Raw genomic sequence first — 24,312 nt, 5'->3', positions numbered from 1 at the left:
AGCGGGCGGGAACGCTCCGCCCCCGCCCCGCCCTGGCCCGGCCCCGCGCCCCGGACGCGGTTCGGGGGAGCGGAAGGGGCGGGCGCGGCCGGGGCGGATCGAGGGGCACCGGCGCGATGTTTCTGACGGCGGCGGCCCGTGAGTGGCCCGTGAAGGGCGGAGCGGGACCGGGGTCGAGGCCGGGGCCGGGCGGAGCGGGCGCCGGGCGGGGGCGGCCGTGGGACTGGGCGGGCGGCTGGACGGCGGCGCGACCTGCGCTGCCCTTGCCCGCCCTGCCCCTCCCTCGGCGAGCCCCGGGGGAAGCTCAGGGTGACCTAAACACGACGTGCACAGACACAACGTAGATGAGCATTTTTAAAAAAAAATTTAGCGCAGTTTTGCATTTATGCTGTAGATATATGATTATTTTAAATGCCGGTGAGCTGACAGAAATAATTCAGCCTGTTTCATGCTGTGTGGTGGGTTAATTCGGGGGGACCGAAAACCAGCCTTGTGAGAAGGTCAGGCTCAGGTGAGAACAGCTCCCTGCCCTGGTTCACCCTCTGGCCAAGCAAAGCTTTGCGTTGGCACCGCGGGCAGGAACTGCAGCAGGAGTGGGCGTGAGCAAGTCGGGAAGAGTGGGGCTGCAGTTTCCACCAGCAGTGTTGTCCATACCTGTCCTAACCTAGAGAATTGACACTAATCACTGAAGCTGAAAACTTACTGAAAACATCTGGAGGTTGCAGCAAGTGCAGCCTGTCATGCTGGGCACTATATTTGCACAGACACCTAAAAAAGTGGTATGATGGCAGAAGGAGCAGGCAACTGACAGCACATGGATGGATGAGTGGTGTTTATTATGACAGTAAAGCTCTTTCCACTGTCTATCTGTGGCTTTTGCAAAGGCAGGTGGTGGAAAACTCTATGTGTAACATATAAAGGAAGCAAGATAAAATGATAACTGTTTCTTTTGTTTTTTTCTTCTTCATGCTGCAAAAAAACGACCAGTGGCCAAGAGCAAATCTAAGTAAGTGATGTTTTCCTACCCAGTTTTGGGTTTTGGGTACCACTCTGTATCTTTACAGAACGTTAGGCTTCTCTAAATTTTTTTAATATACCTGAGAGAATTGCAGACCTTGAGTCTAGCTGCCTCTTCTCTGTCCTTCTGCATGTGTGTCTTCTCACAGGTAAGTATAGAACGGTGTGAAACGCCTCGCTGGGTTCTGAAATTGCAGCAAAGGCAAGTTTGTCCTGTGGGCTGTTGCATTGATCTGAGCTGTAATATCCAAAGCACCTTGTGCGGGGGGAAGCACACCTCTGTGTGCTGTGTGATTGAAGAGAGGATGTAAATTATCTGCATATTTTTGCTCTTGTTTACCTTTCATACCTTTTTAGCTGGGGAGAGCAGACTGAGCTACAGTGTGGGTCTTTGTTGTCTGTGGGCTGAACTTTGAGCAGGTGCCTTGCAGCTTTCCCCTAGACAGTGGGCAGAGCACTTCCTAGGAGTGGACAGCATGCGGTCAGTGCTCTGGGTGTCTTGGTTTGCTCTGTAGTCCAGCTCAGGAGAGATGTTATTGGGCTCTGGAAGAAAATTAGTCACAGTCCTCCAACCTGTAAAGAAAGCTGATGGTGTGTTAAGGCTTTGAAAGGAAGGAACATGTACTTGAAGCACACGAATACTCTTACAGTGTGGGCACAAGGAGACAAGACTATGTGGAGAAAATTACTTGCATCCAAAATGCTATTTTAAAGAAAATTAGCTAGACAAATGCAAGGGGCTAAAGTGATACATTTACATGAACGCATTCCTGTTTGCCCATTCCCAGAAGTTGCATTCTGTGTGAGTGTATTATCTTTCGAACATTTTCTGTATTTTGGTTTTTTTAAGACCAGCCCCCAACAGAGCCAGTACCAACCACTTGCAGGGTTTGAGGAGATTCTTCTCTTACGGAATTTCTGCACAATTGTCAGGGTTTTAAATTAAGACATACTTCCCAACTATGTCCCTGACAGAGGGCAGTTCAACTGTTGAGTATTCTACTGTTCACAAAAACAAACACTGCAAAGCAGGAGGTTTCTGCGAGGTGAAAAAGTAGCTGTTTTAAATGGTGGTACTAATGGTAATGTAGGGATTTCTGCCACACACCCCATTTTATTTTTTTATCCTGATGTTTCTTTTGTTGTTCTTTATAGTTCCATATATGCTTCAGGAATATTTTATATATTTATCCTTCTGAACTTGCCTTGGGTTTCTCCCTGTGCCCCAATAGCTTTCTAGTGTTGTTTTCTGCCTTTGCTCCCAGTTACATTTCTTCATTGGGGAGTGATTTTTTTGAACAAGGTGTGTTTGGAATGGGCTTGGCCTCAGATGTGTGGAGCACAAGAATTTCAAGGCCCGGTCAAACTGATAACACTGATTCTCCCAGAAAGAGGAAACTGCACAGAAACTTTGAGGAAGTGGGTGAGGTATAGGGGAAGGAGTATTTGTGGTCACTGGGGCTTCACAGCACACCTGCAGTAGTGTACAGGAGAGGACAATAACCGGGGATAATCCCAAGAATATGTTTGGTCAGTTAATCTGCAGGAATCCAGTGATTTTCTGTTCAAGGAAGTACAGTAGTCGAAGCTGCACAAGTGAGGAAGAACAGGTTAATTTTGAGTGGCCATTCTGTAGTAGAAACAGGAAAATGCAGGGAAGTGGAAACTGAACTCAAAGCCCACATGCAGAGATGTGTCCATCTCTTTACTGCAATGGAAGAGAAAGACATAATTTACAGAATGGTTAAAGGGTTTTACCTTTCTTTTGAGACTTCAGAAGATGCCCTATGTCTGGGAAGTTGCATGGATCTTGGCATACTTCCAGGCTGGGGCTGGGGGGCAGCTTTTTCAGTCTCCTGACTTGGCCTGCTCCGAGGACACTGCAGGTGCTTCCAGCCCACCCCACAAACCGAGAGCCCTGCAGTGGGGAAGGAGGTTCCTGTGGCTGGGTTAACATCAAGCTCTATATCTAGTGGGATGGATGGTGCCAAGGAGTACTGCTTCTCCTTTTGCACATCTCTTATTCCAGCCTATCTGTTCAGCTTCCTCTCTGCATGTGGAAGTGATAGTCTGATACAGTGTTATCTACAGCCTGACATCTTTAACTACCATCATCCTTCCTCTCTTGCCATTATCTTTTAAGCCATAATGACTCAATTCTATGCTGATTTTTCTCATTTCTTTTTTTCTTTCATGCTTTTATTCCTCCTGCCACACTGTTCTGTGGAGGAGCTCCTTCTCTCTGGGCTTGTATCCTGTTCAAGAGTTGTTTACTTAAACTTGATGCTGGAGCTTATGGTTTATAGTGGGCTTGTTTGTCTTATAAATCTGGTATTGATGCTCCCGTCCAGAACGTCCTTGAAGCTGAAATAGAGTATCTTATGTGACTGTGCCAAATTGTCTATGCTTAAACCTTGTCCATTTGCCTGTGCCCTGGCAGACATGGTACAGGCTGTAGCTGAGTGCCTGTGCATTGACACAGAGACATCCCTCTGACTTTAGATACGTTCTGGTGAGGATGAAAAGTGCCGCAGAGACGGGCTTCTGTTTCAACATCAGGAGACTCCGACTACAGGAAAAACTGGTCTTACTGAGATATGATCCCATTGGTAAGAGCTTGGGGAAAAAGTCAGTGTGCTTTCTATAAACTTCTCTGACTGTGTGGGGCAAAAGATTTGAATGTAACAGAATTTTTCCCATCTAAGCAGAATGTGTCATAACATGCTTCATACTCAGATGACTGTACAGTTGCTGTTCTTCATGACATTCCAGTGGGAAGTAAGCATTACCCTCATTTTACAGATTGTGGCAGGGAAACAAAGTAATGACTTGCCTGACACATCAGAGACTTTGATGACAGCCATGCCACATGTCACTGGCAAAGCCAAGTGACACAGGAGTTCTTTCATTCTGTTTCTTTGTGTGGTTTGCTAGACTGTGCTATCTCCAACAAGCAGTCACGAAGTATGCATCAACAGAAGCATTCTTTTAAGTTGCCATGGGTGTTCTGAACAAATTTTAACCATCACTTACAAAATGGACTTTTTCTTTTAAAGAAGTAAACACAAGTTCTTCCTCCTCCACAAACGATGCCACTCTCCAGATGACAGTTAATGGGTTCCTTTATATTCCTTTGGTCCTTGCAAATTTTCTTAGCTTAAGAATCTGATTTGTTGGGAGGGGGGGTTATAGCACTTGCCAAACTGCCATTTGCTCGCCCAGCTTTTTAAAAGTTGACTAAGAGTTCAAGTTTCTATAGTTAACTTTAAAAAGCTGAATTTAATGTTAAAAAGCTTATTTTGGGTAAACTTAGAATTTAAACCAGACCATGCATGGTGGAGGTAATGCAAAAAAGGCTTATTTAAAGCTATAGACTAAAGAAATGTAGTAAGCAGCTCCAAGTAGATAATATAATGCACGGCCAGTAGTTATGTGGTTCAAGCTTATTTTTTCTCATAATTTTATGTGCTTCTTAGATGACTACTGCCTTTTCATTCTTAGAGTTAATAGTACAACAGCTTTATGACAAGTGAGAGAAACCACCAGAGAAGCAATATGCTCTCATCAAAGCTGACGGAGGTTGTGCCTTTCCTTTCGAATTCCATACAAAAAGGAAATCAGAAATCTCTTGGACTGCTTTCTTGAATAAGAAAAATTCAAATTACTGCATTGAAGCATTGTGCAAAGTGATCCTCCAGCAGCTTTGCAACTTGTAGGAAAGTGAAGAGCTCAGACAGAACACGTAGTAGGTTTCTGAACTAAGCTCTGATCTTTGTAGCCTGTAGTAGAATACAAGTGAGAAATTGATGTGAGAAAGTGCTGCATGTGTGAAGGGAAGTAAATTTGAGTCTGGATAACAACTCACATCAGGAATATGTTAGGAAGCATTTTCACTTGGCATGCATTTTCACCTTATGTTTTGTACTTCTCAGAAACCTGGGACCTCCACAGAATGAAGCTTTTTAGTGAAGTAGTGGCAGAAGTGCCCAAGTTTCACTACCTCCTAGCTGCAGCGACAGAATGTGTTACTAAGCTGCAGTATTTCTTAAAACGAAACTTTTATGTGGAAGAAGAGATTTTGTCACTGTGTGGATTGCTCTTGCATAGCTTTCAAAGGAATTCATATAATGAAGTTGAATCAAAACATGCTTTTCAAATGACACTAAAAAGCTTTGCTTTAATTTATTTTGTAATTTTTGGGTTTTAGTAATGTATTGACTATGCTTAACCAGTAGCTGAAGTGACTTTGCCAACATCTGCATCAGGTGTTAGGGGCAGGGTCAGTTTGTGCCCCTGTTAAGAGATCCACAGGACACTTCATTAACTTCTCAGGCAGACTGTGAGATCAGCTATATCCAGCTCATCAACCTTAGTTGTTTGGGCTCTGGAGTTGAAAAGTAGTAGAAAGCAGTAAGAACCTATTTTTGTCCCTGTACGGAGCAGCTGTGACTCAGAGCAGTCACACAGAGCAGCTGTTGAATGTTTTCAGTCATTCCAATCCTGATACTTATTCCCACAAAGGTGAAGTGGACCTCTTAGGAACTAAAAATTACATGTGGTAAAGTGAAAGCACTACTAAATTCCCTCAAGAGTTGGTTAACAACAGTGCTGTGCCAGTCAGTTTCTCCACGCTCATTTAAGCAGTGAAGGCAGCCAGGGGAAAAGGGACATGGGCTCCTTGAATTGAATTTTAACACTTCAGGCTTCTAAACAGATTCTTTTTCTTCCCCTATAGCAAAACAACGTGTCCTCTTCACAGAGAAGAGAAAAATCCGCTCTATGTGAACAGTGACTGGACTTGATTTATACATGAGGAGAGGATGGTCTGGGGGGAGGACGGGGTGAACGCTGATTCAGAAATCCAGCAACATGGGCTGAAAAGAGAGGAAATGAACTGGGATCACCGTCTCCTGTGATTTGAAGGCCATTGTGAATAAAACAATGTAGAGAGAGAAAATTCTTAATGTCTGGACATAGATCATCACAGTAACATTTATTTATCTTTTGAGTTATTTTTACAGTACTCAATTAAAAAAAAAATTAAATAGCAAATCCCATTGTCTGTGTTTTCCATTGTGAAAGAGGCTGTAATCTTCAAAGGAACTATTGTTTTATAAAGCAATAAAAATTAACATTTTCCACAGCAGGAATTCAATGGCAGGATTGCAAGTTTTTCTAACCTACCAGCCACAGATGTGACAGTAGTGACCATAAGCTGGTGTCATTCCTTGGAGGGGTAATGTTGCACCAGCTCCTTCTGAGGAAAAAAAGCAATGAGAACCTAGTCATGTAAGATGAGTTTTTGGATAAGCTATGACCAAGGTTAAAAGGGCTATATTTTCAGCCAGGTTAGTAGGATGGATTTTTCACTCCTGGGTTTTTGTCAAACATGAAGAAACCAAAGTACTTCTCTGATGTTTTTAGAAGCTTTTCTTCCTTAATTAGCTTGCCTATGTTTAGAGCAATATGGCTAGAAACATTTTTCAGAGTCTGCCTCCAGTAGCACTCTTGTCCTCTTTTCATTTGGAGGGACCTTCCTCCACATTCCAGAATGTGGGGAGGTACAGTGCTGCCTCTGAGGCGAGCGGGCATAGACGTGCCCGGGCTTGACGGACGGAGCTTTGTTGAGAGCCGCATGCTGGCCTTGGCATCTGCAGCTGAGTACTGAAGTTGCAGTCTCAAAGCTAACACTGCTTCATGTGCTGCCATTGCCCATCAGAAGTTCTGATAAAATCAGTAAAAATACTGCCAGGAGCCCAATACCCTCCAGGTGTTTTGCTGTAAACTTTATGTAGTTCAGTACAGTGCATTGTGTGGGACAGCCACAAGCCCAAAGGCTGTGTGGGGCCAGAGAGACCTGCTGTGCTGTGTTTGAAAGACCCACCACCCCCACCCCATCTCACTACTGTAGAACAGGAATACAGGATTCCTGAAATAAGAAGCAAAGAGACTTTTGTGGCCTTTCCAGTCAGCAGAGGAGAACCGCCTTGCAGTTAGGAGAATAATGCTGTCTGGTATGAGATAAAATCAGCACAGTGATCTAGACAATCAATTAAAAAAGGTCCTGAGGCAAGTCCTTCCTGTAAGGATATGAAGATTGTGTCCCCGATGCCTGGACACTTACTGATGCGATGCAGTTAGACTTCCTGATCATTTCCTCCATGGATAACTTGGGATAGTAAGCCAGGTAGAAGGCCAGTGCTCCCACAAAACTGTCTCCAGCTCCCTAGAATAAAATAACAAACAAGCTTAAATGTATTTGCACAGGGAAACAATTCAGATGCCTTTACCGGAAAGACAGAAATTGCAGCACTGATTGCAGGAGTCAGGAAATTGTTCAGGGGTTGAGTTTAATTCACTTTTCTATGCCTAGGAAATTCTGCAAAGTTAAACTAATGCCCCAATACTACCCTTACGCCCAGCTGCTGAGTCAAGGTGTGCATTTACAATATGGCTTAAAACTTAAAGAAAAGCAAGTGTACTACAGTTCAGCAAGATGCTGTTATAAACACTGCTTTCAAAACTTCCTGTTGTTGGAGTGTCTGATTGTGATTTCCCAACCTGGATGTTTCATTAAAGCTATTTTTCTCTTAAATATTTAACTTCTGTTTTTCATAAAGGTCAGTGGTAGAAGAGGCAGAGAAAAGGGGAAAAAAATAAGCCATGTGGCTTGCGGTGTCCGTTGCAGAACAAGATACATTTTGATGCTTCCAGAACTTAGCTGTTGTTCACTAAAAAGGTCCCACTAACATGGTCTGTGCTGTGTCTGTCACATAAACCACTCTTACTCCTGGGGCAAGCTTTGCCACTTCTGCTGAGATTGACCCTGGGGGTGGAGGACAGTGACATTCCCTTGGACCTCCAGCAGCTGTGGCCATCTTGAGGATCGTCTCCAGGCTGTGCCTTGCCTGCCCCTTGGGCGCCCTTGGGAGGCAGGGAGTAGGGAGTATGCCTGCACCACATGGGCACCAACCAGCCCTGGTTTGGCTCTGACCCTCTAGCCCAGATACCACTGGTTCTGCTCTGGGCAGCAGGGAATGACAGCTGTTTGCCTCCCGAGGGCTTTTTATTGTTTTGCCATGTTCAGTGCTAGGCAGTGACCCCAACAACTGGCAAAATTTAACTTAATTGATTATCATTTTTAACTTGATTTGCTCATTTTGGTCCACAGCATCCTTCCCCCCTCCTCCCCTAAAACTGGCTTGGTTTCTAAGACAGACTGATACCAATTCTTGCTAGTACCATAAAACGAGTCCTAAGGTCCCCTTTTTTTAATCATAATTTTACACCAGTAAAAGCATTACACTGGACACACTAGTATTATCTTATTTCTTTCCAGAACCAGCATATGGACTATTTCCCTGAGAGGTTTTGCCTCTGCAGTTGTAATAAATAGGCCCCAAGAGTCATGGGACAAGAACAAAGGGCCTGGAAAAAACTTAGTTAAAACAACTGAGCAAAATTTCTAATGGAAGTTAAGGCTGCAAAGTAATTTTCCAGTTTTGAGTACTAGTGGTTCTCAGTCTTAATCTCCTACTTACCCTAAAATCAGCTGCATATGATATCATTCTGGCAAAACAATGCCACTTCCACAGAAATGTTTTCATAACATTACAAGCAGCTGACAGGGCAGAGCAGTGTAGCCGCTGCAAGGGAACCCTGAAGCGGTGAGTGCAGGATAGGGGCACCTGCCCTATGCCTGGCTTCTCCTTGCCCAGCCCTTCCACAGTGGCTGTTTGCATTGGTGTTCCAAGTCAGGAAACTCCTTGCTTAATGCTCGCTTAGGCTGGAGTTTGGGTACTCTCTTCCATCAGAGTACAGTGGAGAGCATTGCCTGGCAAATGACAAGTTAATAAGCGAAGCTGTACCCTGGCCTGCAGCTGTAGCAGCACCTGTTTCAACAGTTCTGTATTCCTGAACATACCAGGGGCAGGTGAAGGTTTTTATCAATTTCTGTTGGGCCTTTGTCTCCCTTCTGGTTTCCGGAGCGCTCCCACAATGGCAGGTGGAGCAAGAGCAGGTGATCGCTAGTTAAGCATTGCCAGTGTCTTTTGTCTGATGCATAATAGAAAAATCTCCAGCCCATCTGAGAGTCTGTAATCTAATCAGTGCATGATTAATTATTAAAGCTATTTTGGTACTGTTGTTATAGACAGAAGTAGAATTTCAGCACGCAGATCTGTTCTGTGTAGCTCTAGCAGGAAGAACTCATCATTTTTACATCAAATATCTCTCATACAGTGATCACTGGGAAATGGCAGTGGCCAAATATTTTAATGAGGAATACTCAGAATATCTGGTGTCAAATAGCATAAATTATTACTCAACAGCAGCATGGAGCAGAATACTGTCTTTTTGATATTTTTTTAATAATTGCTGCGCTGTTGGCTATTGGAGCAAAAAGAAGACTTGTCACCCAGGCCTTAGTATGACAGGGAAATGGAATGCAAGTTCTCCCATCAATGTTACTGTGCCCTTCTGCTTGTGGGTGATGCTCTGAGGTTGTGAGATGGCTGTAGATCTCCCTTTTGGTGGGAATGAATAATGATAAATAACTCTAAAAGCAAAAAACTAGGAGAACAGCGGACTTCCATGCAGAATGGAAAAAGGCCCCCTAGCATTTTTTTGCAAGAGGAAAGTTTACAGGGTGATTGGGGAATATACAGAAGGATTTGATGCCAGTAAAATTTTACTGAAATCCTTACTTCTTATACATAATTGAAGTAGTCGGTAACTCTAAAGCTCAGTTACTACTGACCCCAAGGGTATAATAAATTCAGATGTTGGTAAGCAAACGTTTTGTAGGGGGGTGTTTTCAATACAGGAGCTGCTGCACTGAGAACAGTGTCATGCATCAGACTGATTATGTAGATACCCTGTTCAGCCTTGCTTCTGGTCTGTGCAGACATGACTGGTCAAACATGACTTAAAGAGCAATAGCAGAACTGATTCAGTTGCAAGGTTAACTGCAATAAGAACTATTTTTGGCTTACAGAAACAGACCTTCCTTCTTTGGTATTGTGGATTAAACTACATGGGGTTTGGTAGAATCAGAGAAGGTCGGCAGAGAGCAGAAGAAGGAACAGGCTCAAAGTGAAATAAAGATTGTCCAAACACTGGAATAGCAAATTTAGTAGCTTTACATTTACCTATTTCAAAGCCTGCTATAAGAAAAATAATTCTCACCTACTTCACAAAAATAATGAATTTGAAAACTACTAGTAAGGTGCATTTATTCTGCCCACTGACAAAATATAAACACAGAGTATGCAATATTTTGCATTCTTCAGCACTTGTCTTCCAGGACTCCTAATACACTGCAGACTTTGAGATAATCCTCATATCTTTGAGAGCCTGGAGACAATTCATTCCATAATTATAAAAGTGTGAGTTATTTAACCTTTCTGTAAAGCAGGAGACGCTAGTTTGTATGAAATAAAATAAAGAATTGGATTTAAAAAGTTGTCTGATATGATATGGCTCATTCTAAAATGCAAATGTCATGGTTTTGACTAAGCTTTATGGTTCTGAAGCAGTTTTAAATCTATTTATATTCCGTGCCACTAGTCTGGAAGGTCCTTGTTTTCCTGGGTGTCTGGAAAAGGGCATTTTTGTTTCTTATAATCCACCACTGATTGAGATCCTGTGCCTCTAGAGAAGAGAAAACCCATGAAAACACTTCTGTTTATACCTCAGCTTTTGTTATTCCTGATTTGTCAGAAGCTGGTTTACAACTTGAGTATAACTATTTTTATGTGATGCTGCCCTGAGAAGCTTTTTAGGGAAGTGCTTTGTAAGTGGAAACTATATTGTTCAACAGCCTTTCCAGCAAGTAAAGCCTTTTTCAATCCATCATGCACAGAATAATAGGATGCATTTCACAATAAGATGACTTGCTCACCAAAAAAAATTGGAGGCCAAAAGGCCAAAAGCTACAGTTCATGGAATGGCAGCAGTTGCACTGCCTTGTTCCTGGGCAACCTCCTCCTCAGCCTTTGCCCTCCCAGCCTGTCCTCTTGGGCAAGGGCAATGGCAACCATGTAAGAACAGGAGGGGGCTCTGGTTTCTGAAGCCTGACGTTGTTACTGAACTTCAGAAAACTTTTCTTGTGTGATTTTTTCAAGAAGTCACCGTCCCTGTGTGCTCTGGGTATTACAGGGTTTCACTCCATTAAATACATTTTAAGAGCATGTTACCGAGGCCTAAAAGCAACACCCTAAAAGGATGTTGTATAGCAGTACAAGAGAAATGTTATGCCTGTGATGATAAATTCTTCATTTAGGGAATAAATCAAAACATCAATCCAAAAGCTGTCAAAAACTGCCTTATAATGCAGAACCAGTGACACTGCTTTCAATGATGCTTAGAGTCTCCTAGGAGCATTCACAGCATGCACAAATGAATGAAGCCTGAGGATTACACTGATTTAGTGCAGTCTAAATCCATGGCAATGCAGAGATGCCCAACTCTATGAAGGAATTGGGCCTTGGAGAATTCCTGTTGTATTTATAGCACTCCACAACTGTGTGATACTGGATTATGCTAAGGATGTTATCACTGTGTCACATCTGCTCAGCATTCCTTGCTGTACCCCTGCCTACTCTGTACCTAAACTGCAAATTAGCCCTATATAACACAAAACCAGCTGTCAGCAAAGATGCTCGCTATCCATTCCTCATAAGTGGGGAAAGCCTATGTCTCCCTACAAGAATCCCTGGGCTATGCTTTGATGAAAGGTTACTAGTGGAATTGGAGAAACATTTCCAGCCTTCAGATATATTCAGACAGTCTTGTGCTGAGAGGGTCTATGTCTCAGTATGAGATAATTTCAGCTGAAATGCTCAGGGAGTAAAGTACCCTTTGGTGACTGTGTGTGGTGGGTTGACCCTGGCTGGATGCCAGGTGCCCACCAAAGCCACTCTGCCACTCCCCTCCTCAGCTGGACAGGGGAGAGAAAATAGAACGAAAGGTTCATAGGTTGAAACAAGGGCAGGGACCAATTATTATCACAGGCAAAATGGACTTGACTTGGGGAAATTAATTTATTACCAATCACATCAGAGTAGGATAATGAGAAATAAAACCAAAACCTAAAACATCTTTCCCCACCCCTCCATTCTTCCTAAGCTTACACTTAGGATTTCCAATTTCTCTACCTCCTCCCCCTGCAGCAGCACAGGGGGAGAGGGAATGGGGGCTGCAGTCAGTTCGTTTGTTCCACGTTTTCTCTGCCACTCCTTCCTCCTCAGGGGAACTCCTCACACTCTTCCCCCACTCCAGCATGGGGTCCCTGCCACAAGAGACAGGCCTCCATGAACTTCTCCAATGTGAGTCCTTTCCATGGGCTACAGTTCTTCATGAACTGCTCTAGCGTGGGTCCATTCCTCATGGTTCAGCCTTTCAGGAACAGGCTGCTCCAGTGTAGGTCCCCCACGAGGTCACAAGTTCTGCCAGCAAATCTGCTCTAGCGTGGGCTCCTCTCTCTGTAGGTTCTGCCAGGAGCCTGCTCCAGCATGGCCTTCCTATGGGGTCATAGCCTCCTTTGGCCATCCACCTGCTCCGGTGTGGGTCTCCTGCGCCACTGCAGGTGGATCTCTGCTCCAGCAACTGGAGCACCTCCTCCCCCTCCTTCTCCAGTACCCTTAGTATCTGCACAGATGCTTCTCTTACATATTCTCACTCCTTTCTCCAGCTGTTTTTGCACAGCAGTATTTTTCTCCCTTCTTAACTACATTTTCCCAGAGGCGCTACCACCATCACTGAAGGGCTCAGCCTTGGCCAATCGTGGGTCCATCTTGGAGCATTGGCTCTACTGGACATGGGTGAAGCTTCCAGCAGCTTCTCACAGAAGCCATCCCTGTAGTCCCCCACTACCAAAACCTTGCCATGCAAACCCCATACACAGTGATTGAATCAGTTATAAAGCTCCTTATTTTGTCTTTATGGTTTCCTTCTCCCTGCAAGAGCCCATGTTTATCCTCTATGAGATGGAGAATGATTTATTTCTGGAAATGTTGCAGGCTGGTTTTTTTACATTTGCATTTACTTGTCCGTGGAATACTTTTTTTAATTTTTTTTTTTTTTGAGGTTAATATTTTTTTCCCCACATTTTTCCTTATGTTTTACTGGAGACATATTTTGGCAGTTTAAATTAAGACAGTCTTTAAATTAAACTAACTCCACTATCTTGAAACTCTCCTGAAATTAAAGTAATTTGACTGTTTTCAAACTATTTCCTCACCTCAAGGCCTAGGAAGGGTGACTACTCCCATGGTGTCTGGGGTTGCTGATCCTGTGTGGAAGCATTGCTGTCTTTGTAAGGTACCCTACAGATAATGGTGTGGCTTCGCATGGCTGTGCTTAAAGGAGCAGACCTTTTGTTACAAACCTCTAAAACATGAAATATTTGAAAATAACAAAGAGATTTTCCACTAACACAGTTATTCCTGTATCTTCGCATGGAATTTTGAGCCAGAACAAAATGATAAGATGTCCTTAACATGGAATTACCAAATTTTGCAACAAAACCCAAAAGAATTTGAATCAAAGGGCTCACCTTTTTAGGTCTAAGTTAGGCTTTTGGTGCTGACTAAAGAACACTGCAAAGACACTTGGGTTGAAAATAAAGGAGAAGTACTAGAAAAAGCACACGGTACCCCAGACCTTTAGGGTCTGGGTCTGCAGCTACATTACTGTGCTTAATCTGTGCTCTGGTAACTGAGTGTTTCTACAGTCTTGTAGAACAATTACCCTAATCCAAAGGAAAATATATAGAGAGAATCACAGTGGTAGTGGTGCTTGTCTGTTCCTTTCTTCTTCCCCTCTGCCTTCCCCACACACCTCCCAGTGATGTCTGACGTGGTCTGCACAGTCCAGACCAAGTCATGGAGAACTGTTACACTGCTGCCCCACCATATACTCCTTCCTCTGAGCCACGTGCAGAACGGCTGTGCTCAGCCACTGTTTAACAGCGGCAGGAGGTGTAAGATAACACGTTTTAATTTGCATTCCCTGTAGGTTGACAGTGCACTGCTAATTCCAGTGATTCAGACTGCAGTTTCGTAATAGGTTTAAGCCAACCCATGGCTATGCTACTGCAGAAAGGCTCAGTCCCCACTCATGTTTTTATCCTTGTCTCATGTTCCCACGCCCTCCTCTACACCAGATCTAGAACCTGTGCAGCCAAGCAGTGAGGCAGATCAGTTCTCTGATCCTTCTAAGTCAGACAACATTGACCAAGCAACAATAGTTTCTGCCCAGATCAGCAAGTTGCTATATTACCGCATGATAGCTAGTCCAAAGCAAAGGAGAAAGAGGTTAAAAACACTCCTTTCAGCCTGATCTTGGATCAGCTTGAGCCAACTGTGAAACCTCACCCTCGGTCAACACCAGGCAATTCATTAACTCAGTTGTGTATCCAAATCCTAATACTCTGGCTCCTTGTTCACACAGGGAAAGCCATCTGTTCCACTCTTCCCCCTGTACCCTATGGGCTCAGACCAGATGAATGAGGGAACGAGCATGCTTCCTTTCTGTATCTTTACCAGATTCTGTTCTGGGAAGGAGCAATCCCTGACTCTCTTGCATTTATGTTGCGACGTACTTGCACAGCCACAAATGGGGAAAATTTCTTCCTGACTTACTCAAGCTGAACAAGGGCAGCATATCAACTGGTCCTTCACATGTCCTGAGAACTTAGATGTAACTAAACTACACCCACTGTAGACTATCAGTTGGGAAACACCAAAACCAAAGCACACCACACAGTGCTTCACATCAGCCATCAGGAATTTTTACCCACTTCCTGACAGATTTCCTGATGGTTCATTAACAGTGATTAATCAGCCTGACCGTTAACCCCCTGCATTCCTGAGAGATTAATTTCAGTACAAGGCCTCCTGCATACAATTTTTTTGCTTTCTGAAACATCTTACTATATTAAGTTATGCACTGTTTCTAAAAAGAACAGTGACAAGCATTACAGATGCATGAATTCCCCTGAAATGTTTGGTTTGTGGTGAATGTTGGAAATAAAACATACAACATTCACAACTCTGCAATTTTTAATTTGTATGTCATCTAAAAAGCACAGATGAAAGTATCTGTTTTACATTTCAAAGCCTCTATCAGCATGTGCTTTGAAGGCAGGTAATAGTGATGGGAAATGAACCCAAATTAAGATCAAGGATGTTAAGAACACCCACTTTGAGACATCTGTGGGCTGAATTCAGAGCTCCAGATCTTTCCTGGACTAACAGGAGTCAGATGACCTACCCATCCTTTGAAAGTGAGGCACAGCTTGGGAACCTCAGAACTGAGATATGCAGAATTAGTAAGTGGACTCCACAGCTCTGCTGGACTCTCAATCAGGATCAGAACAGAGTAACTCCCACCTCACTATTTACAAGAAAAAATACTGCAAGTTGTCTGTGAGGTGATGGCTTTCTCTCAGTGCACACTAAAGAAAACCGAGAAGGAGCACAAGAGACCTTCGTTCTGATGCGTAATAATATTCCAGTATGCTGCTCAGCACCAGGGAACAAAGTTATTCTGTGTTATAGACTGCATTAGTCTAACCCCAGAAAGCCAATAAAGTATTCACCCACAGGGAGCACTCTGTTTTCTAAATCATCGAAACAATTCAGTGTGATGATGCTCATATAAACACCTTTCAACTCCAGATAGCATTAATGAGAGGTGACAAATTTATTTCTTTCTTACACAATGGAGTAAGAGCACTGAATCAGGAATTCCACATGCCATTCTGAAAACAATGGGTCCACGTCACTGAACCTGTGAGATTCCCATCAACCAAACAACTCATCACTACTCTGATTTCTATGGTACCAGAGTAATAGATATTTCATCAAGGAATATTTCAATTTGGGATACACTTCTATGTAAATTTCCTGTTTAAGATTCAGTGAACTTTTGCCTTGTAGCTGCCTCTTTCCTGGTTTCACACTTGAGCTATGTTCTTTCATTTGATTCGGAAGTTCATACCTCACAAAGAAACTCAGAAACAGCAAACCTTCCACACCTGGTTTGTTTTTCGTGTTTTGTTTGGTTGGTTGTTTGTTTTGGGTTTTTTCTGGAGTGCACACAAAATACCATATGACATAAAAAACACAGTACCGGAAAACTCATTACACTTCAGCCAAACACAAAACTCTCCAGTGGCACTCTTGCAAAGTACAGCATATACACCATGATGTGTCAACAAAATGGAAGCACATGGACATCATCGCTAACAGATATAAGATGGACTTTCAGTTGAACATGCTAAAGGAGCTGTATCTACCTTTCCCAGAGTTTGAACTCGCACAGAATCAAGAGTCGTGGTTGAAGCCTGGCGCTAAATATAGTAGCTCTTCAGAAGGTTGATTTGTACTTCTCAAACTGGTTTATCAAGCCTCAAAAACACGCAGCTACTCTACTACTCTAATCAAAAGCTTCACTTATCTCATTTCCTTGAGCAGTACTTCACTCCTTTCATTATTCATGTCACACTTGCACCAAATTGTGATTTCATCCTAACAAAGCTCATGCTTACACATTAATTCACAAATTTCATTTAATGAACAAATGAAACTGGAGTCGAAGCTCTGCCCAGAATACATCACGGTATTTTGATAGTACGCTGCAAATTCTGGCAGTGGGTTTCCCTTCCAAACAATGAGCTCTCCAACCAGGAAAGAACTGGGCAGATTGTCACTGACTGTGTCACCCTGTATCATGTATGAGGCTGACATGGCTTCAGGACCCCATAATCTACCAGCTAAGTAAGAAGAAAGAAATATCTGTGCTGGGCAATTTCACTAGCCACATGTGTTTTTTTTCTCTCAGATTGAAAATGCCAAAAGACTCTTAGTGATCCCATCTAATCTCACGAGAAGCACTCAGAATGACACAACTGCCATCTCGCCTGGAATTGATCAAAAAAACATTCTTTTTTTGCACGAAAGCTCCATATGCTCGAGTGCCTCTTTCAAAACCACAGTATCTAGCCTTTGTTGGCTGGCCACTGCTTCTGCCTACCTCTGAACTACACATCCTGGGAGGGAAAAAAGCCACCAAACTTCTGGAGGTTTTTTTGTCTGAGCTCACCCTAGCTTTGTCCTCTTGCCAGCTCCCTGCGTTCTTTTTCCAACTGAATTTGTGTAATCGTTTCGATGAGTACTCAAGCTGTATATCCTCTCTCGAAGTTCAGTTAGATGTGATTTACAAGCCAGAATTGCTGCTCTGCTGTACTGTTCACTGCTACCCATTCATTCTGTTGTCCTTAACCTGTGGGGTAGAAACGCAGAAAACAGGGCTCTCACACCTCACTCACGGTCTTCAGCAGTAGGTGAGCACCAAGGTATTCTCTGTGGCATTCCCTGTAAAATGGATCTTTCCAAGGAACACACTGCCTGCTTAATTATTTCAGTAACAAAATCACAGACAACAGCAATGAGGCACAAGCTTCTAGAGACTTCTCTTACCTTTTTCCCATATTTCTGTGTCTATTTGTGCTTTGAAATGAATAAAACAAATACTCCTTATAGCTATTTGGGCAGTTGACAAACACTGCTGCCAGAATTTGGCAATCTGTTTTTCTACAGGTGAGTTGTTCTAGAATAGCTGTTTTTATGTCTGCTTGTCTATCTCTACACACATAGATACAAAAGAAAACCCTGAGAAAAGTAACAAAATCATCACACTCAACTGCAAACTGGCTATTAAAGACACCCCTATAGGTTACTGCTATCAATCACCAAAACTTAACAGTTTTAGCTTCCTTCCATTTCTCTAGTGAAAGCTGCAAAACACATTCTGTCCATGGGGCAGGCTACTAAAGAGCTATTCCTTTATTCTTGATAAGAAATGCAACTTCTGGCATTTTCTGTGGTTAGAATTTGCAAAAGCAAGAAGATTGATTTCCCCACTATTCTCATTTCTCTGTTCTTGTTCTTTTGAAAACCTAATTATGCAATATCACTGATCCAACTCAAACCTTTCTTGTTTCTGTAGTGACCAGAATTACTTGGCAGTGAAAACTCTGTTGGGGGAAATCAGGAAATCTGATATTTTTCAATATCAACATTACTGCAACTGGTATTTCTGGGCAACTAAGTAGGTGAGGGGCTCCAGAGCCAGGTTTGCCTTCTCTCTCACCATAGACAGAACTGATGTGAAGAAACTGAGAAGAGTAAGTTATCTTTCACAAAGCCTGGATGATACCTGGTTCTGCAGAGAATAGCTCTGAAGAAGAAAAGGAGACATATGACATTTGTAAGCTAACCATAAAGAGGGGGAAAATGATGAGGAGTTTGGCCAAGAATATGCTGCACTATTACACAGCGGATCACATTTGCAACTTCCTATGGCTCAGGCCAGAAAAAGATACTTGGGAAGGTGACGCTCTGGATGTGCCAGAAGCGCCAGCTTCCACTAGCTATTTTTAACTGCAGGAATTTAATTAGAAGGATGGCTGCACACAGTTGGTCTTCCTTCCTCTTGATCCTTTGCGCAACTTAGAAATCCCAGAGTGCTATGTACCATTACTGGCCTTGTGTGCATGCACTGGAAGACCAGTATCTGCTCTGACACAGGGTGAGCTACATACTAGGACTAAACATGCTCTTGGAATAGAGCCTGTGCTGGCTTCATCATAAAGTCAAGGGGAGGACAGCAAATCAAGAAAAGGGATGCAGCATGTTTTGCTGCAATGACTTTGAATTGCATTGCAAGCCATAGTTAGCCCAAGAGAAGCAACAAAATGGTCATTTCCTACTCTGCTCTCAACCTGTATAAATTATACCATTGTTTCATTTGCTAAAACATCCCAGAAGTGAGATGGCACAAAGATAGCTTCAAGATTTCTGAACTCCGCTTCCCTAGACCTCATCAGAATGTAATCTCAGGTGGAGATGTAGGATGCTGTATCCTTCATGTGTTCTGGTCCCCAAACAAAACATTTCAGCTGCTGCATAAATGCTGCCAGCACTCCTACCTTTTTATGTCCAGACCAATCAATTGGGTTAATTTCCAAACTGGAATATTTCTTAGTATGGCAGTTCTTAGTATGCCAGCAGTGGAGCAAGAGCACTTGTCCTCATAGCATATTTCCATAAACTCCTCACAGCCTCTTCAAGAAGTATCCAATGCAAAGCAACTCTGCATTGCTAGGTACTTTCTCATTTATGTGGACATCTACAATGATGTCCAGTTCTAAAAATGGATAGCCTGACAAAAATTTTCCTCCAGTCCTATTTTTTTTTTAAGAGAAGCATAGAGAAGAAGTTATGGTTAAACAAGGGAAGCAAGTTCACTTGCCACTGAACAAGCCAGTCTCTATGTGCTTTTGTTTCCCACCTACAAAACAGCAGTATGAATATAATTTCACTTCATGTTCTAAGTACCCAAGTAGTAAATAATGTAAAGTGCTCAGCAACTTTTTGTATATGTATACATGTATAGGAACGAAGCTGTAGGACAGAATGTCATGACCTTTTACTGATCTTGTGTGGCAAAACCAAACAACTCTTGGTATCAATAAAGTAATGTAGAAATTCAGTTTTACTATGAGGTTTTTGCTGCCTGGCACTCTACAGTCTTAGAAGGGTCTTAGAAAACTAAATATTGGCTTAAATCTTCTTTTTATAAGATGTCTTCATTAAGTATCCCTTGTAATTTAATGCAATTTGTGGCAAATGCTAATACTGCTTCTCCCTGTCAGCTGTATCTCTGTTAAATTATGCATTTCCATCTGGAAAGAAACTGTACAGGACTGTAGGCTCTCTTCTACTTAGAGTCAGGAATGGAAAGGGATTTAATTAGGTGCTCCGTGGTTGAGAAAAGGACTAGAGCAAAGCTTGGGTGGTCCATGGAATCTTCCACTGGAAAACAAGGCTGCAAATTGTTCTGTACAAGCCTGCTTCTGTTTGCTCATTTTGTTTACATTGTTTGTTCTTACAGATTAAAATAGACAGTTACTAGGCAGATAAACAGTGTTTCCTTCCATGACAATGTTGTCTAGAAGTTAAAAGAGTAGCATGGGACAATATAAGCCTGTACTTCATTTTTGGCTTCATCACTACAACTCCCTGTATAACTTGGAGCAGGACATTTTTGGCTTGTGCTTCAGTGCACCCAATCACTAACATTTTTGTTGCATTTTTCCTATTTGTAAAAGGGGGATAATATAGCTTTCTGCTCTCCAGGAGGAAAAAGGGTGCATCCAGCTTGCTGCAGACGGATGCAACTCCTGCAATCCCTTTTTTCACTGGATACCTGCTATACCCTTAGGCGACTGACCAAGCCTTCAAAAACTGAAGTGTCGTTAGAAGGCCTGAATCAGAAACAGAAACGTGTGAGGAGCCAAGCAAGTCCCATCTAGACTTAGCTGTGAGTCAACTCAAATGCAGTGATTTCAGTCATGTGCTCTTTCACAGTTCAGCTGAACTTCAGAACATAATAAATGCAGCTTTAAATAGATTTACAGTGCAGATCGCTGATTGGAGTGCCTGGCAGATTAACTTATTCCTCATGGTTTTTCTGTTCCAAAATTCAATGGATTCCATATTTGCAAAAGAGGGAATGCAGAAGGCTAAGTCAGAAAGCGGGCTATGACTGGAACTAAACTTATTTATTAACCTATTTAGGTTGCATGTTAAAGAAAGGAAGCTATTATGCTGCTGGTTTGTGGGATGTTAATGGGAGTTCTGGGCATAATTACTCCACTGATAAATAAGATGTTTGCCTGGTAGTTACTTTTTCTCTTTCCTTGAAATAGAAAGGAAGGTAAGGAAAAAGAAAAAGAAAAAAAAAAGAAAAAGAAAAAGAAAAAGAAAAAGAAAAAGAAAAAGAAAAAGAAAAAGAAAAAGAAAAAGAAAAAGAAAAAGAAAAAGAAAAGGAAAAAGAGAAAAAGAGAAAAAAGAAAAAGAAAAGGAAAAAGAGAAAAAAAGAAAAAGAAAAGGAAAAAGAAAAAGACAAAAAGGTTAGGTTTTAGGGTTAGGGTTAAAGAAAAAAGAAAACCTTGGTTGTCATTTTACTCCTTGCTACATCCTTGGGCAGGAAAAGGTTAAACAATCAACAACATTTTTCTTTTCTTAGCAAGTTAGAGAACTGTACATCAGACACATTGTCTGCCAAATGCTTCATTTACTACCAGCTGCATTTTTACTTTGTTGGGAGATAGCTGAAATAAAATCACTGTTCTTTGTGCAAACGGCATGCTAAATAATGTACGGCTACAAGATTATTAAATAGCAAAGGCATTTGATAATATTAGAGTCAACCACAAGTCCCACTTCTGCTGATGCACAGAATTTTGAGTAATTAGTCATTGCATAAAGTGTTGTATTTATATCCCCTTGAGCCTCAGACGTTAGGCCACAAAGTCAGGAGACAAAGAATTGCTGTTATTAGGAGGACTGTTTTGGATTTATTTATATTCTAAGGCTTTATTTCAGTGTCCACTTCACTCCTCTGGCTCAGGCTTCCTCCAAACGAGAAGATACAGCTAAGTCAGAGAATTTTTAGTGTAAACCATATTTTTACAGACAAGACCTCGCAACTTCTAGCAGAAGCACTTCAATGAGTTTGCAAAGCCCCCAGAGAAGCACAACTGGCCTGAGGTTATATGACAAGCCTGGGAAAAAGGCCTCCCAGATCCTGTTCTGATCTCTAACAGACTTCTCATGGCTTATATGCAACACATTAATAGCAGCTCCAATTTATGGACAGATAAATTGGGATACAAAGAAGACAAGTAGCTCTCCCAAGGATTTACAGCAAGTCTTTTGCAGAGCCTTGGAACTCTTACTCAGTCCTTTGTTCAAATTGCTAAACCACACTGCCTTCTTTAGACCACAGTTGCTGCACAGGCCTGAATACTGTGACATATCTAAAATTATATAGCTATACACTTACATGAGGCTTTATTAAAACAAAGGTTGTGTAACATCTTCAGAGTTCAATACAAAGCTGCTCAGCGAGTAGTCTACTACTTAAAGACACCCTGCATAATTCTCTCCTCTAGTAATAGAGACAGATCTAATATATTGTAGTAAGAATTCTGAGGGAAACAACAGTATTTGAACACAAAACATCTGATGACAATTCATATTGTAACAATGAACTTTTCTTTTGCAGAACTGACATAAAAAATAATAACATTTATGATTATGACAGATAGCATGTATCGTCTGTCTCTGAGAATATGGTACAGTGAAGAACTATATAGACTAAATCATACACTCATGACAAATTTCAGGCACAACTGAATAGATTAAATTTTGAATATCATCCTGTCTCCTCAATGAGGGCACCTCAACCCGTGACCTCCTTAGCTTCCCTCAGCTGGTTGTGCACTCTCTATATTTGAAAAGCACAACCAGAAAATACTGATACTATAAGAAATTATATGGTAAATTTAATGGCTGTGCCTAGAAATACTGTGAAATTAAACATTCTGGGTTCTCTGTGAGATTTAAAAGGGAGACCATGGACTTCTGTTATTACTAGGGGCATCATTGTGAAAGGGGATTCTAAATTTTCATTTAAATATTGTGTACCCAAGTGTGTACATTTGCCTTTCCAGAAAATACATCCATGCTGAAGCCAGATATGCAGATGGAACAAGAATTAGAAAGTCACCCTAACTGATGCAAGCATATATTCAGCATCTTGATCCAAGCTGGGCTCTGGAGCAAACACAGGTTACGAAAACTAATCCTAGATTACCTCCCTCCCCAAACTGATCTCCATCCCGTAACCTGGAAATAGGGGAATGACAGCAGGGCAGCTCTGGCTTGCTTTGTCAGAGAGCAACCCATTTTCCACTAATGCAGGAGAGATGCTGCCAGTGCCATCTCTCTCATTTGAAGCATGGATCCTAGACAGGACACCCCAACTTCAACTGCAAGCAGCAACCACAGAGCAAAGTCGCAGAGCCAGCAGACACATTACAGCCTGCCATAGCCACCAACTGCCACACTGCCCCTCTTCCAAAGGAGGCCTGGCACAGATGATCCTCTGAATCCCAGATCTCAAGTTCCAAATGTGGAGCTTCAGACAGCCCAAATACCTCTGCAAAACCCACCTGCACACATCAAGCCCTAGGCAGGCCTCTGGCAGTACCTCAGGGGCTTGACTTGGTCCCTAGCTGTCACTTGAAGTGCTCAGCTCCATATGATCCCATAGTGCTTTTTTGCAAAATAGAAGGGAACTAATCTCACTGCTGGCCAAATTCCAGCTTTGAGTAATTACATTCTTCTGACAAATTTTCCTTGGCAGTTTCAATGGAATATAATTAGTAAATGTAAATAGATGTAAATAGTGCTGTAAATTACACTTTGCATGATTGTCAGAAGCAGAGGGGGAGAGCGAGGGTGAAGGGGCAAAAAGAGCAGAGCTTCGTTCTCTGATATGGATGATGTTGTGGCCTTCTCTCCCATCAGACACTCTCTCTCATCAGTGTATGCCACTGCCAAGACAGTGTGTTCAGGGCTACTACAGCAGGATCATCATGTGGTTCATCACACAGATCATCCCCTTCACCTCAAGTACAGTTTTGACATGATGTCATGTCCCACAGCTGTTTGTGAGCATCTGCCATGTTCCACCTCAGCTGTGCTTCTGCTTCAGCAGCAGGCAAACTGCTTCACACACACACATGCAACTGCAAAATGAGCGTACATGATATTATTGTTTTCTATGAAATGCTCATCAAATTTGTGAATGGTTTGTGAAACCTTCTGCTACCAACAGAAGAAGTGTCATATAAATGGAATTATATAATTATCCTTCACTGCTATTTTAATGCAGCTTCATGTACTATTTTCACCTAGAGTGGAAATAGCTTCTTCCTAAAATAAAGTAAATGCATATACTTAACTCAGTGTAGTCAAGTACATTTAAAAGCACCTATTTAAAGTAATGAAAATAGATTATAATATATACCTGTCTTATGTTAGTACTTTATTATGTGTCAAATGTCTCATGTACAGCATCTGTTTCAAATACAAATTGATATGGCCAGTGGGATTAATTAGATCTTTCTGTCATCCAGAAAATTCAAGGATGATTTTCCAATAATTCACTTATTTTTCTGTTTATTCAAAATTTGCATATAGGAAATAGCTAGCAGAAACTAGTAAAATGAAGGGAAAGTTAATTTTCTTAACAAAAGCTTGTTGCACTATTAAGCTATAAGAGGAGAAACAGATGTTTCAGCTTTACAATACCATGTCTTGCAAAACTTCCCTCTGAACGACTATTCGTGCTCTACATGTTTTGGACTGTGTATGG

At 42.1% G+C, this 24,312-nt stretch overlaps 3 protein-coding genes across 11 annotated transcripts in view; 1 reads left to right on the top strand and 2 right to left on the bottom strand.

Moving 5' to 3' along the window:
- Nucleotides 1–1,724, bottom strand: part of LOC113946434 — a 58,283-nt gene extending 56,559 nt beyond the window's left edge. For 5 of the 7 annotated variants that reach the window (XR_003527429.1, XM_027641664.1, XM_027641667.1 and 2 more), the window contains exon 1: nt 1,098–1,724. Coding sequence is in view for 3 of the 7 variants with exons in the window: in XM_027641662.1 (XP_027497463.1) it covers nt 1,098–1,339 (242 nt within the window). In the remaining 4 variants the exon portion in view is untranslated. Of the gene's footprint in view, nt 1–738; nt 902–1,097 lie in introns of those variants that run through there. The other 2 variants (XM_027641663.1, XR_003527430.1) reach the window with 2 other exon arrangements.
- Nucleotides 74–6,069, top strand: MRPL33 (mitochondrial ribosomal protein L33). Its single transcript, XM_027641668.1, has 4 exons — nt 74–138; nt 988–1,006; nt 3,520–3,626; nt 5,753–6,069. The coding sequence occupies exons 1-4, from the start codon at nt 117–119 to the stop codon at nt 5,800–5,802; spliced, it is 198 nt and encodes a 65-aa protein (XP_027497469.1). The 5' UTR covers nt 74–116; the 3' UTR covers nt 5,803–6,069.
- RBKS (ribokinase) overlaps nt 5,984–24,312 on the bottom strand; it is a 70,794-nt gene continuing 52,465 nt past the window's right edge. For all 3 annotated transcript variants that reach the window (XM_027641658.1, XM_027641660.1, XM_027641659.1), the window contains one exon: nt 5,984–7,243. In XM_027641658.1, the coding sequence (XP_027497459.1) occupies nt 7,070–7,243 (174 nt within the window). In that variant the 3' untranslated portion in view covers nt 5,984–7,069. The remainder of the gene's footprint in view (nt 7,244–24,312) is intronic.

This window comes from Corapipo altera, unplaced genomic scaffold (assembly GCF_003945725.1).
Source record: "Corapipo altera isolate COAL_440 unplaced genomic scaffold, ASM394572v1 48b, whole genome shotgun sequence".
NCBI lineage: Eukaryota > Metazoa > Chordata > Aves > Passeriformes > Pipridae > Corapipo > Corapipo altera.
Note: the sequence above shows the minus strand (reverse complement) of the source record. Positions and strands in the feature narration are given on the sequence as shown.

Excerpts from the sequence above, each read along its gene's own strand:
- MRPL33 (XM_027641668.1), top strand. The coding sequence starts at position 117 with ATGTTTCTGACGGCGGCGGCCC. Across the intron at positions 3,627-5,752 it reads ACTGAGATATGATCCCATTG|CAAAACAACGTGTCCTCTTC; the intron begins GTAAGAGCTTGG and ends CTTCCCCTATAG.